Below are 13,541 nucleotides of genomic sequence, written 5' to 3'. Positions count from 1 at the left end.
TTCTTAAATAAATATTTCCAAGATTTATGACTAAAGTAATCAGTTACAAACAAAATAACAATTAATTTAATAATAGATAAAATTGTGTTTTTTTTATTTTTTTCTTGTTTATTTACAAGCAACTATTCCAACATCTAACTCAAAATTTCCGTAATTAATGGACTTTCTTCAACATCTGATTCAACATCTTATATATAGCCATTTTGAGTTATAATAGACTATTTGCTTCTTGTAATTTCGAAGCGAGAATTTGGTGGAGTATTAGCACTTTTGACTTTCATCAACTCTCGATTTTCAACACTATTTAAAGAGTGAGGGTAGTCCAACCATCCCCCTCTCTCAGTCATTTTCTCTTTAACAAGTCTTCAACCCATGAAAATTTTACAAGTTGTAGGACCAATACTATTGGAACCAAAGTAGCACATTCTTGTAACTTAATTATGATGGCAAGTCGATATAATTGGCTTCATTGAACCTTGATTTCGATAATTGTCGATGTTGAGGGAGCTTCGAATTTGACTATCGATCCATTGGTGGCTGAGTTACTTCAATTTTGATCATCAATCAAGATCAATTGGCTGGTCTTTCTAATAACACTTCCAAGGTTCATCAAATATATTTCTTTAGGTACTTATAATTTGTGCTTGATGCATAGTCAAGTCAATATTCATATGCATCCCTATGATCCCCTTAAAAAATATTGTTCTATGCGGAGGTCTTGAGTTTGAAGTCTCCCATTGTATGTTTTTTGTGAAGAAATGATGTCAACGCCCTTCTTTCCCTTTTAATCTTTACCTTCATAAAGTTCAGGAATAACCTTTGGGTTTTTGTTTTTCTCTGGTTTGTGTCCTCCTTGCTCACTAACCTTTCATGGAGGCGATGCAATTTTCTTTTTCTTTTTCTTTTGAACTATGGTGGTCTTTATAAATAGCAATTTTGGAGGATTTTATTAATTAATAGAATCTTATAAAATTCTTATAATGATTAATAAGTTTAAACTTTGTGTTCCTGAAGTGTTGGTTGTGCAGAGACCCTCTTGCCTCTGCACTCTTCTGAGACAGTTTCAGGAAAAATGCAAGCGTTACTGCCCGGAATTCGCTCTAATGGCACCGTCTTACTCACTGCCGCCACTATTCCTTCTCTCCCTCGTCACAGAGAGCTACCCAGAAACGCTATCTCACCGCTTTCACTTGAGTCGCACCCACATCATTTTCGCCGGCCAGTTTATCTGCTTAACTTGTATTCCCAATCTTCTTTATTCTCCTTGCCGCCGTTGAAAAGTTCGCAACCTAAAGCCTATGCCTCGGCTCCGGTGTCCAGTGCCTTCTCCTCGGCGGAGGAAGAAGCCGAGCGAGCCAAACTCGCACAGGTTCCATTCTTTCGTCTTCTTATCTGTTCGTAGTTTAAAGATTTACCCGCAGGATAGTTTGGTATAATTAGTTTCTGAATTTCTGTAATGGTATAAGTTAAGCTGGAATACGTGTGAGTCGGTTAAAGATTTCCTCGTAAGATAGTTCGGTGTAAGTTTTTTCTGAAATTCTAATTATTGCCTAAGTTTTAGCTGGAATGCGATAAGGATATTGCAGTTGGCCGTGATTCTTCCCCCTTTTTTTTTTGTTTGAGTGAGTGTGGATCAGCCAATTGCATCCCTTGACACTGAATTTTTTTCTCTTCAGTTTATTGAAATTCTTGTCTGAGGGTTTCTGCTGCTTGGCTGGCTCGCTGCCGCAATTATCTTCTGGATGGGTTTTCATGTGTGTAGGCATTATTGCATTTTGGGAAATGAAAATACTAATTAACTAATGCTCGTGGTCCCTTTGCAGTTTCATGTCGTTTGTCATTTTTAAAGAATTAGTTGGTACTCAAGCATTCTTAGGCTTCTTTTAGTATTCTTGTTTTCTTAGTGGTTTCAAAGAGATGCAAGTCTAAATTCAAATGAACTTGTAAAACGAGTAGATAGTTAACAAACTTGAAAAGCCTATAGTAACCATCTAGAGTAAATGTTTCCGCTGGTGTCATATTTTGATTTTTGAAACAACAGATACCTATACAGGAGAATCCTGATTGGATTTGACTGGCCAATTTAAATAAGATCTGGGTCTTTTGTACGCTATGCTCTTTGCTTGGGACTCTATTGTCACAATAAGTACAAAGTGTGTATACCTTGCCTTACAAATAATTGTGGATCCCTTATCTGGGGACCAGTTTTAAAATCACGTGATAGAGCCGACCAGTTATACTATCTTGCTGATTGACTAGTCTCCCTTTCTACTTTGGCTTAAACTCCCTGTTACTACCATTTGGGTTAAACTCCCTGTTACTACAATGTGGGCACTTTCATAATTGATGGACATGACAAATGTATTGGCTTAACCTAGCTACAGTTCCCAATGACTCATTTGTGTATAGCCCGAATTTGTTAAACAGAAGACTGATGACAGTGAGTTTTGTGATAGTATAGTAATTTTTATATATAAAACAAAAAAATCATAATCTCCCAATCATGTTGAGGTTGGCTCCTAGTGCTCTCCCTTTTCACTGTATTATCTGCTGGCTTCTTTGTTAGATTGCCTTCAAAACATTTTTCTTCACTGCTCTATCTGTGTCAATTTCAGTCTTCTTCTACCCCTCATAGGCATGTTGACTGAAATTGCTAATAATGTTCCAAATGGCACATTGTTTGGCCTCTATCTAACATCCCCATACTATCGAAACAACTATCTTGCAGTATAGATCCCCATACTATCAAAACAACTATCTTGCAGTTTCTTATTTATCTATGCTACTCCTAGGTGTTGTCTCTAGTAAAACTTTCTTGATTCATACAGTCCTTTCATGGACTCAACTTAAAAACAAGTTCAAAGATAATAGCTGAGGATTAATTGGAGAAGCATTGCTGCATGCTGTCCTAGGTGACTTGTGCCAGTTGCTGGTTGTTTTGAGCTTAATTTTGATGGGAGGTCCAAGTGTTATCATGGTCCAGGTGGCATCGGGAGAGCTATTCGTGATCTTTAGGGGTAGTCTTATTTTCTTTTTTGACCCCTATGTGAGGTTGTTTACACAGAAAGGTGAGATTGGAGATCTTCTTCAAGTGGTTGTCCATTACCATGAAAAATTTCTCTTGCCATTGATTTTGAAGGGGATACTCTAGTCGTTGTTTCTTGGGCTAAAGGCATGGTTGATCCTCTATTGAGATTCACGAGGCACAGTTGTAGGTTCATTTGATAATTTCTTCGAAGCATGTTCCTCGCTTGACAAATTCATTGGCTGATTCCCTTGCCAAAGAGGGGGCACCCATCCAACATCTTTTCTTGTGTCTTGATTTCTTGGTCAAACTTTGCACCGTTCAAAAAAATAATTCGCATTTTGCTTCCTTTATTTATACCAGTGTTGTTTCTTCTTCCCAACGTTCTGTTCTGCAAAAAGGCTAGTGTACAGCTATCTTGTAGAGTAATTCCTTCACCCTTTACAGAATATGCCCTATGACATAGCATGCCAAATGTCATCTATTTGATCCATCCAACATTTTTCTCTGTGTTTCTCCTCAAGTTCCATTTATATCTGATTGACATTATGGAAAAAGTCCCTTTGGGACATACTTATTCCTCAATTTACACTTGACTCCCATTTTCTTGAATTCGTCGACAAGATTTCCATTAGTCCACCCATATGCCATTCTGATATTTATTTTTTGTATGATATTCCTCTGCTTCTTTTTAAATTCAACATCTATAAAATGGTTTGCAAATGAGTTGCTGCTTCTATGTGCAGGTTGCTAAGAGGCTAGAGAAAACTTCTAGATATTTCAAACGACTGGGTAGCTTTGGGTTTTGGGGCCAGCTGGTGTGCACTGTTGTGGCGGCTGTAATATTATCATTCTCTTCAGTTATTACTGGGAAAATCACATCACCTGCAACATTTTATGCCACAGCTGGTGGCATTGCTGCAGCATTTATATCAGTCTTTTGGTCCTTTGGATATATACGTCTTTCTGACAGGCTCCGGAGAACTGCCAATGAGCCAGCAAAGGTAATTCATCCATGTGTTATTGTGACTTATAATGCACGACAAGTAAAGATACTTGAAATTGTCATAGTACTTCAGTTTGGATTTACTATTTTAAAAAATGGGTTTTTTGTTATTCATTGATAGAATCTGCAAGTGGCAATACTTGTTACTTTTGCTTGTTTGTTTATCACTTTACAAATTGAATTGAATGACATGTTAGCGGTTGGACATAGTGTTTTTTGCATTGTCAACTTTGATTAATTGATAGAAGTTGTTTGAGATTTGAAAGACCACCCCCTAGAGCATTTTAGATATTATGAAGCTATTGTAAATAGCAAAAAATTCATTGTAGACAGGATATCACATCAAAACACTCCAAAAATTTGAATTTTTGGAATGTTTTCTCTTAACACTCAGTGTATATAACATACATATGTTGTTGATATCCTGACGATATAAATGCAAATGAGTATACGTGTGTGTGTAGTACTCAACCTCGATGAGAAGTAGAATTCATTAAGAAGCAGAGACCAATAACACAGATCAAGGAGGCAAGGAAGGAATCAACAATGGTCTATCCACTAAACTTCATACTGCTGTGAACAAAGTGAAGCACTAGTACTATCAGATTTCTAGTCAAACTCTCCAATTGATTGTCCCCAGCTTTGATGTGTCATTGCACAAAAGAGGCACCGGCCAGATAAATTCACCAACTCACCAAATGTAATTTGAGATGACAAATCTTTAAGAAACTTGTGGATTCATTTTGGTACAACCCAGGGTTGCCAGGTCAGTCATGTAATGTTGTTGGCTCCTGTTTCTATAGACGTAATGTTAAGGTACTATTCTTTATCCATAAAAATAAAATTGAAAAAAAATCCTGATCAAAACTAATTTTCTCTTGTTTGATTTTAGCTAGAAGGGTTTTCTTATGACCATCCTGTTTTGATTAAAATGTCCAACACTACAGTTGTTTTTGGTGTTTTCATGTTTTCTAGAACTAGTAATTTCATTTTTGAACTATGTGTTGGTGGTTGTGTTACAGGCTCCCCCTCGTTCTGAAGTGGTAAAGAGCTTGAAAAATGGTATTATGCTTAACATTATTGGAATGGGTGCTGCTATTCTTGGCATACAAGCAACTGTTGGTTCTTTGGTAGCGAAGGCTCTCACTACTTCGGCTGTCCCATATTATCAGGGAATTTCTCCTGGCAATAGCCCTGTTTTAGCTTTGGATGTATTTTTAGTGCAGGTAACTCCTAACTAATTTGTTTAGATGCATGGAGTGTTGGACAGTTTTCAAGAATTTCATTTTCTGATGCGAGATTGCCTACACAACACCCTGCAAATAGGGAATTTCATGTCGTATGGTTTTTGTGTCCATTTGATTTTATTAATATTTTCCTGTGGAGGAGCATATGAGGATTATACTTAGGTTCTTTGTACATCTAGGCATATTCATCAGGGAAGCTTTTGTCTCACTGCAAGATCTTGATTGTTGGTTCAATCCTATGAAATAGCTTTAGAATGTAAACTTTGAAAATTTCTATGACACTACCAGTCTGTGAAGCTATTGCAGTTTAACAAGATATCGGTTCTAACTATATTAAGAAACTCTCAAAGCATTTAGACCATTAGGTGGGGTGTTTGCAGTTACATTTTGAGAATTTTGTTATATTTGGATGATGAGTCTACTAGTTTTATGAGTTTCCTTGTTAAATTATGTATGCCAAAGGCAATTTAGTCATTTACTATGGGTATTCTAAGTACTTCAGTTATTTTGGTCTCCTCCTTAGGAAACTTTGTTGTGTAATTAGAAGTAGTTTAGCTTATGTTTAGGTTGGTTTTTCTTATGTAACTAAGGAGAAGGGAAAATTTCTGTCTAATTTTACCTAATGATACTTAAGGAGGATTAGGAGTCGAGCTCTACCACTTTCCAGCCTCTTTTGAGTCCACATGGCAAACCCTTCTTTCTTTATGTCTCATTTCTCTCCTCTTTTTTTGCTCTCCCCTCTATCTAATCTACTCAGTTACACTCTCAAAATGCTGTTAAACTAAGTTATCATAAGAATTTGCCCGTCAGTGCAGGCTCACGAAAATCAGGCCTATGGGTTTAACTAAAGAACAATTTGTATTCAACACAATTCTACTCAATAGTCTAGGTAAAGATGTGAGAACAGTGAGTTAGTTGAAAGAGGTTGCTACATTTTAATAATTAGTATAAGGAATGGATTTTTCTTTTGCAAGCTTTTTTATATTAGACTTGAAGTCGAGCTACATTGCTTGTTTTGCTTAGCAATTTCATAAGCTTTTTTTTATTTTTATTTTGTTAAAATACCAGTCCAGGGGTATTTTGATCATTTCCCACATACATATTTCTCTTATAGTATGGCTGTTAGATAGACCATGTCTTATTTTTTCTATGGTTTAATTTTCATTCAATATAGACATGTATTTTAGGAAATATGTAATTTTGAGTATTGAGGGGTATTTTTGTCCTTTTGTAAAATATCACTTAAACCTTGATTAAAAAGAGGGAGGATGTACTTTTCTATCACTTTCTCCAAGGAAGCAAGGCTGCTCTTCTCCCTGGTCTCTTTTTCTCCTCTTTTCTCTTCTATTTTCTCCCCAAATCTCATATTTTTCATGGTATTAGAGCAATAACGCACATCTTGGGCTGATTTCTTTTAATTTTGTGGACCCTATCTCCATTTTCAGCAATCTCCTTGAAGAATTTTCCCAGATTTCTGGTAGGGTAAATTTTTTAATTTTTACCTTTGTTTGCCTGTCTTAGCCTCTTGGCTAATGACTACTACTTCTTTTTGATTGATTATTGGGATTTAGAGGTGTTTGATGATCCCGATTTGAAGAAATTCCTCAAATATGCTTGCATCATTAACCCTAATTACTTACGCCATCATTCGTATAGCATGCGTCATCTTGATTTCTTGCAATTAGGTTATTCTTTCATCGATTTATGGTCTAAATTGCTGAAGTTGATCACTATTGCTTATAAATTGAATGAATTGGGTGTTGAATTGCCTTAATTGACTTTGGTGCGGGGCCCACTTGACTATGCAAGCATACAAATTTGGGGAAATTTCTCTTTGGTTGATTGATGCTCGAGTGTACTAAATTGTGGTGTTTTGTGATATTTAGTGGCTGAATCTAGCACACAAGTTGTTGTCCAGAAGACTACTGAGAGCTCAAGTGTGAAATTCTCATAGCCTATTCAGATAACTACGATCCGGTTGAATGGATCGAATTATGTGAATTGGTCTGGATCAGTTTTGATGTATTTGAGAGCTAGAAGATTGACCAAATATATAACAGATGATCCCCCTAGGCCTATTACTGAAGATTGGGTGGTAGATAATAATTTAGTAATAACCTAGTTGGTCAACAGTATGGAGTCCAGATTTAGTGACCAGATTTTGAGTTGCAGTATTGCTAAGGCTACCTTGCCTTCCATTTTATCTCAGGAAGTAATTTGTCAAGGATCTATGAGTTATATGTGAAATATTTTAATATGACGCGTGGAGGTAGATCAGTGACAAATTATTTCACTAAGCTGAGAGGAGTACTGCAAGAGATTAGTATATTCCATCATTTTACTGCGAATGTTGAAGACATCTGTAAGAAAGAAAATCAGATTCAAGTAGCCCGATTTTTGGATGGTTTGGGGCCTGAGTGTGATGTTATTCGAGCCCAGTTGTTGGCTAATGAGGATGTGACTACCCTTTAGTAGGCTTTTAATAGAGTTCTTTGAGCTGAAGGTGCAATGGTAAATAAGAATGAATCTGGTGGAGCTCTCTCCGAAGCAATTGTTCTTAACCTCCAATCTTCTACTGATAAACTTGATGGTCAGTTTCATGGTGGTAATAATAGAGGTAGAGCTCGCTCTTTCTCTACCCGCTGCCGCGGCCATGGCCGGAATGGTTGGGCGGATCGGATATGTGTTCATTGTGGTAGAACTAATCATATTTTTGAGAAATGTTGGGAAAAATTTGGTAAGCCTAGTTGGGCAAACTCTATAATCACAGATAAGGACGCCTTCTCACACACTGCATCCTATGGAGAAAATTCAACAGTTAGTACTACGACTGGGTCTATTGATTGCTCCATCTACTGCTTCTCAGACTACTGAGATTTCTCCTTCTTCCTTAGTGAGTGCCACAATGGTTAGTATAGGTATGACTGCATTGAATGTGTCCCATTCCCCGTCTTGGATCATTGATTCAGCAGCCTCTACACACATGTCAGGTATGCCCTCCTTATTTCAGTCCATTAATCCATCCCATTCATATTGTCGAGTTACTTTAGCTAATGGATCCACTTTTCCCATTCAGGGGGAGGGTACAGTTCACTCCACAAATGTCCTTAGATTCTGTTTTATTTTTACCAAAATTTCCAAATAATCTCTTGTCTGTGAGTCATATTACTAAATCCTTAAACAGTCAGTAACCTTTTATCTTACTTCCTTTGTTTTCCAGGATGTTAAGTACCTAGTCAATACTACCCAAAAAACTGGTCTGGTAGGTAGCGGAAAGCCAAGTCCTTAACCCAGGACCATAACATCACATTCCACCTTCACGAGCTGACGACCACGGCGGCCCACTCTAGCGACACCGCTAGGTCGCCCCCTCCGGGATTCGAACTCGCGACGTGGGTGCCCGCTCTGATACCAAATGTTAAGTACCTAGCCAATACTACCCAAAAGACCGACCTGGTAGGTAGCGGAAAGCCAAGTACTTAACCCAGGACCATAACACAGGACTTGTAGATGAAGAAGACAATTGGTTTAGGACATGGGAAGGGAGGGCTCTACATGTTGGATGATGTATCAGTTTCTTGATCTATGGCACTCACTACTACGCATTCTTCTTACTTGTGGCATTTGCCTTTGGGACATCCATCATGAGTTAAGCTGCGTCAGTCTTTTCTTTCTTTGCCAACCGATATTCATTTGATTACGAGTCTTGTCAGCTGGAAAAACATCGTCGCTTCAGTTTCCCAGTTAGTTCTAGTCGGAACACCAAATTGTTTGAATTAGTTCATTCTGATGTATGGGGTCCGTGCTGGATTCCTAGCCCATTTGGTTTTAAGTATTTTGTGTCGTTTATTGATGATTTCAGTAGAGTAACTCGGGTGTATCTCTTAATGAAGAAGTCCAAAGTATTTGATGTATTCTTCAATTTTTTAATGAAATAAAGAATCAATTTGGTGTTTGTGTTCATGTGTTTTGTACTGTCAATGGTTTGGAATATCTTAACATAAAATTTCAATATTTTGTGTTTCTCGTGGTATTACCCATCAAACCTCCTGCCTTTATACACCACAACAAAATGCGGTGACTAAACGTAAAAATAAACATCTCTTTGAGGTTACCGGGATACTATTACTGCATATGAATGTTCCTAAATCCTTTTGGAAGGATGTAGTTTTAGCTTTGTGCTACTTGATTAATCGTATGCCCTCATTTGTTTTGAGTGCTCAAGTTCTTTTTTATGTTTTAAAGCCAAATTGTAAATTTTTTGATGTGGTTCCTTGTGTTTTTTGATGTACTTGTTTTGTTCATATGTTTGGAACTACGCTTGATAAGTTGTCACCTCGGTTTGTCAAATGTGTTTTTTTGAGATATTCTCGTCGACAAAAAGGGTACAAATGTTATGATCCTAATGGACAAAAGACATATGTGTCAGCTATTGTGACCTACTTTGAACATACTCCATATTTTTAATTCTCTATTGAGCTTCTTATCTCACCTAAGCCTCCTTCAGATAGTCCTGTTCCTATTGCAGTTTTGGATGTACTAGGTTCATCGAGTTCTTCATTGCCTTTTCCTGTTTACAATTGTCGTTCTCGTACTCCTGCAGTGCCTCTAACAGTCACCTCTACAAAGCTCTCTTCTCATGATCTACTAGCTTCCTCATTGCCTGCAAATCCTGTTGTCTTTGATTTGGATTTGCCCGTTAGTCTACGAAAAGGTGAACGATCTTGTACTTCTCATTCGATATCCAAATATATGTCTCTTGATTTTTTGTCCCTATCCTTCATGTCATGTGCTATGTCACTGTCTACTTCCTATGTACCTCATTTAGTGTAGGAAGCCTTGTGCTCTCTGGAATGGAATAAGTTATGGATGATGAGATGAGTATATTAGTGTCTTGAGGAATATGGTGTCTATATGATCCCCTTGCAGGAACAACTATTGTGGGGTGTTGTTGGGTGTATACTATCAAATATAATGTTGATTGCTCTATTGAACGGTATAAAGCATGATTGGTGGCGAAAGGGTATACACAAACTTTTGGAGTTGATGTCTTAGAGACATTTTCTCCTGTGCCCTTACTTACTTCAGTATGTATCTTAATCTCTGTGGTTGTTAATAAGGGTTGACCTCTCTTTCAGCTTTATGTGAAAAATGTCTTTCTATATGGTGATCTACATGAGGAAGTGTATATGGAGCAACCTCTTGGGTATATTGCTCAAGGGGAGACAGGAAAGGTGTGTATGCTACAGACGGCTATTTATGAACTTCAACAGAGTTTATGGGCCTGGTTTGAAATGTTTAGTACCGTTGTACTACAATTTGGGTTCTATAGGATCCATTGTGATCATTCCATGTTCCTAAAAAGGAAGACTAGTATGGTGGTTTTGGTTGTCTTTGTAAATGACATTGTGTTATCTGGTGATGATCTTGATGGTATTATAGAAGTTAAACAATATTTGGTCACACATTTATAGGCAAAGGATTTGGGCTCTCTCAAGTACTTCATTGGCATTAAGTTGCTCGTAGCAAGCGAGGTATTATGCCTTCTCAGAGAAAATATATATTAGATATGTTACAGGAGTATGGTTTATTAGGTGCTAAACCCATTCCATAGAAGTTAATCATAATCTGCATGATACCTAAGGTCCTACACTCAAGGATAAAACTCAATATCGATGGTTAGTAGGTAAACTGATCTATGCTACAGTTACCAAGCCGGATATTTCATTTGCCGTGGGAGTTGTGAGCCAATTGATGGAAAATCCTTGGAAAGTCCATTTAAAAGTTGTTAAGAGGATTTTAAAGTACTTGAAGGATGCACCTGGAAAATGTCTTCTATATACTCAGAATGGGAAGGCTAATGTACTTGGGTATTCTGATGCCGTTTATGCTGGGTGTAAGATGGATAGACGTTCTATGTCAGACTACTGTTGTTTTGTTAGAGGCAACCTAGTAAGTTGGAAAAGTAAGAAACAAACAGTTGTCGCTAGATCTAGTGCAGAGGCCGAGTATCGAGCAATATCTCACACAATTAGTGAATTTATGTGGATTAAGTTTGTTCTTCTTGAATTTGATTTTATGTTACCTGACCCTATGGTTATGAACTGTGATAACCAGGCAGCCATTGTTATTGCTAGTAACCCTGTATTCCATGAGAGAACGAAACATATAGAGGTTGACAGCCACTTCATTAGAGATGCAGTTATGCAAGGGAAGGTGATAACTCATGTAAACTCTTCAGACCAGTTGGGAGATATATTTACTAAGCCTTTGGAAAGATGTGAACATGTATCCATCAGTGACAAACTAGGATTGTTGTAATATCTACTCTCCAACTTGAGGGGGAGTGTTAAAATACCAGCCCAGGGGTATTTTGGTCATTTTTCACATTACATTTTTCTTTTATAGTATAGCTGTTAGATAGACAATGTCTTATTTTATCTATGGTTCAATTTTCATTCAATTTAGATAGGTATTTTAGGAGAAATGTAATTTTGAGTATTGAGGGGTATTTTTATCCTTTTATAAAATCTCACTTAAACCCTGATTAAAAAGAGGAAGAACGTGCTTTTCTGGCACTTTTTCCAAGGTAGCAAGGCTGTTATTCTCCCAGGTATCTTTTTATCCTCTTTTCTCTTCTATTTTCTCTCCAAATCTCATATTTTTTATGAAAAGGTAAAGTTTTTGAGCTTTTATTACTTCTAGAGAATAAATGAATGCATGGTGGATGGAGAGAAGACCTCAAGCCTCAGAAGGGATAGGAAATGAATTTCCAACTAGATAGATGGATGAAAAGGAACTCTCCACTGCCATGGATGCTCTCTCATGTCTTTGATGAAATACTGGATGCATGTTTCCAAATCAATGTACAATGGCAGCATATGATTTTCCAATAGTATCTTTGATTCTCTAGCTAAGGAGGGAGCATCCTGGATCTCCTTTCTGGTTTTGTAAATTTCGCAAGCTATTAGTCCAGGCCTTGTTAGTGTAGTAGGTTCTTGAAGGTTTCCGCTGAATGGAAACTGCCCTAACTTGATCATTAGAATAGTAGAGAGGGCTTATTTTCAACATAAGCTTATAAGCTTTGCACGATTTTATAACTACAATACTGGCTAATTGATCCTTAAGGAGGGGCTTGGTTTGTGGTCTTTTTGCCAAGGAAGAATGAGTAGGAAGAGGATGCTAGTCTGAAATTTGCACTCAACTATGAACGGTGAATTTTGATGACAGTCTACTGGTACCAACTCTCTAGAAGTTCAATATTTGCAGAAAATGCTACTAAAAGATGCAAGTTTTTTGGAATGCTATTTTGCATGGGGGTAGTAAACCCTCATTATTTCTTTATCATTCTTTCAGATACCCATAAACATCTAAGTTATTTTGCCCGGGTAGCGGATCCTCATTTATTTATCATTCTTTTAGATATCTATAAACACTGTATTTAGTATTTTCAATCATCATTTATCCAATTATTCTTGTAATTTCATTTCTGTTCCAAATCCGTGCAGGCCTCAGCCAACACCATACTTTCTCATTTTCTGGGGCTTGTTTCTTCCCTAGAACTGCTCAGATCAGTAACATTGCCTACTTCAGAAGCTGCTCCCACGCTTCGAGCTGCATAAGATTCCGTCTGGGATCTCCTGTAAGTGTATGGGTGTAATGTTTGGGTGGTGGAATTTCTTGCAGAGAAAAGGGTGTTTACAGCCACCCCGCAAGGTTTGATGTTTTGAGTAGTTAATTCTCATGTTTGTATTCGTGAAAATCACCATCCATGTTTTCTTTCTTGGAGGTTTAGATTCTGCTTATATTTTGATGAATGCTTTACTTGTTTCTGACTCGAAAGCTAGCAACCTTAAAGAATGGGGAAAATGGTTTTGTTTGATCCTTCACCGATTCTACAGAGCATGCTTTAGGTTCTTCCTGGAAGGAGCCGCATTCATGAATCTCGGATTCCTGCTATTTTTTTTTTTGTGCACCAAAGATCGTTTAGCTGGTTGTGCACTCAAAAGTTACTCGAATTTGAATTTTGAAGTCTTTCAAATTCTAACGAGCAGGAAGCCAGTTTCAATCTGGTCGAGTTGACATTTTGAGTCCAGTTCACTCACCCGAGTTCATGGGGTATTCCAGGGCATTGGATACTATCCACCCCCATCATCAACTGTTAGACCGATGTTTCTGACTTGATCGGGGCGGCGTTAATTAAAAAACATTGATCAGAAAAATCATTGACCAGAAGTCGCGCCGTTTCTTGCTTGATCAATGG

The 13,541-nt window shown here is 37.5% G+C and overlaps 1 protein-coding gene across 1 annotated transcript; it reads left to right on the top strand.

Moving 5' to 3' along the window:
- The first annotated feature begins 1,013 nt into the window (after window positions 1–1,013).
- LOC137953574 (protein TIC 21, chloroplastic-like) lies at window positions 1,014–13,160 on the top strand. The gene is made up of 4 exons (XM_068801005.1): window positions 1,014–1,369; window positions 3,772–4,029; window positions 5,054–5,257; window positions 12,787–13,160. The coding sequence occupies exons 1-4, from the start codon at window positions 1,073–1,075 to the stop codon at window positions 12,898–12,900; spliced, it is 873 nt and encodes a 290-aa protein (XP_068657106.1). The 5' UTR covers window positions 1,014–1,072; the 3' UTR covers window positions 12,901–13,160.
- The last annotated feature ends 381 nt before the right edge of the window (window positions 13,161–13,541 follow it).

Source organism: Aristolochia californica, unplaced genomic scaffold (assembly GCF_029961685.1).
Source record: "Aristolochia californica isolate CCGP_79_NKW_82.1479 unplaced genomic scaffold, dmAriCali1.0.hap1 SCAF_16, whole genome shotgun sequence".
NCBI classification, from domain to species: Eukaryota; Viridiplantae; Streptophyta; class Magnoliopsida; order Piperales; family Aristolochiaceae; genus Aristolochia; species Aristolochia californica.
The sequence above is the reverse complement of the archived record's forward strand: the minus strand, read 5'-3'. Positions and strand labels throughout refer to the sequence as shown.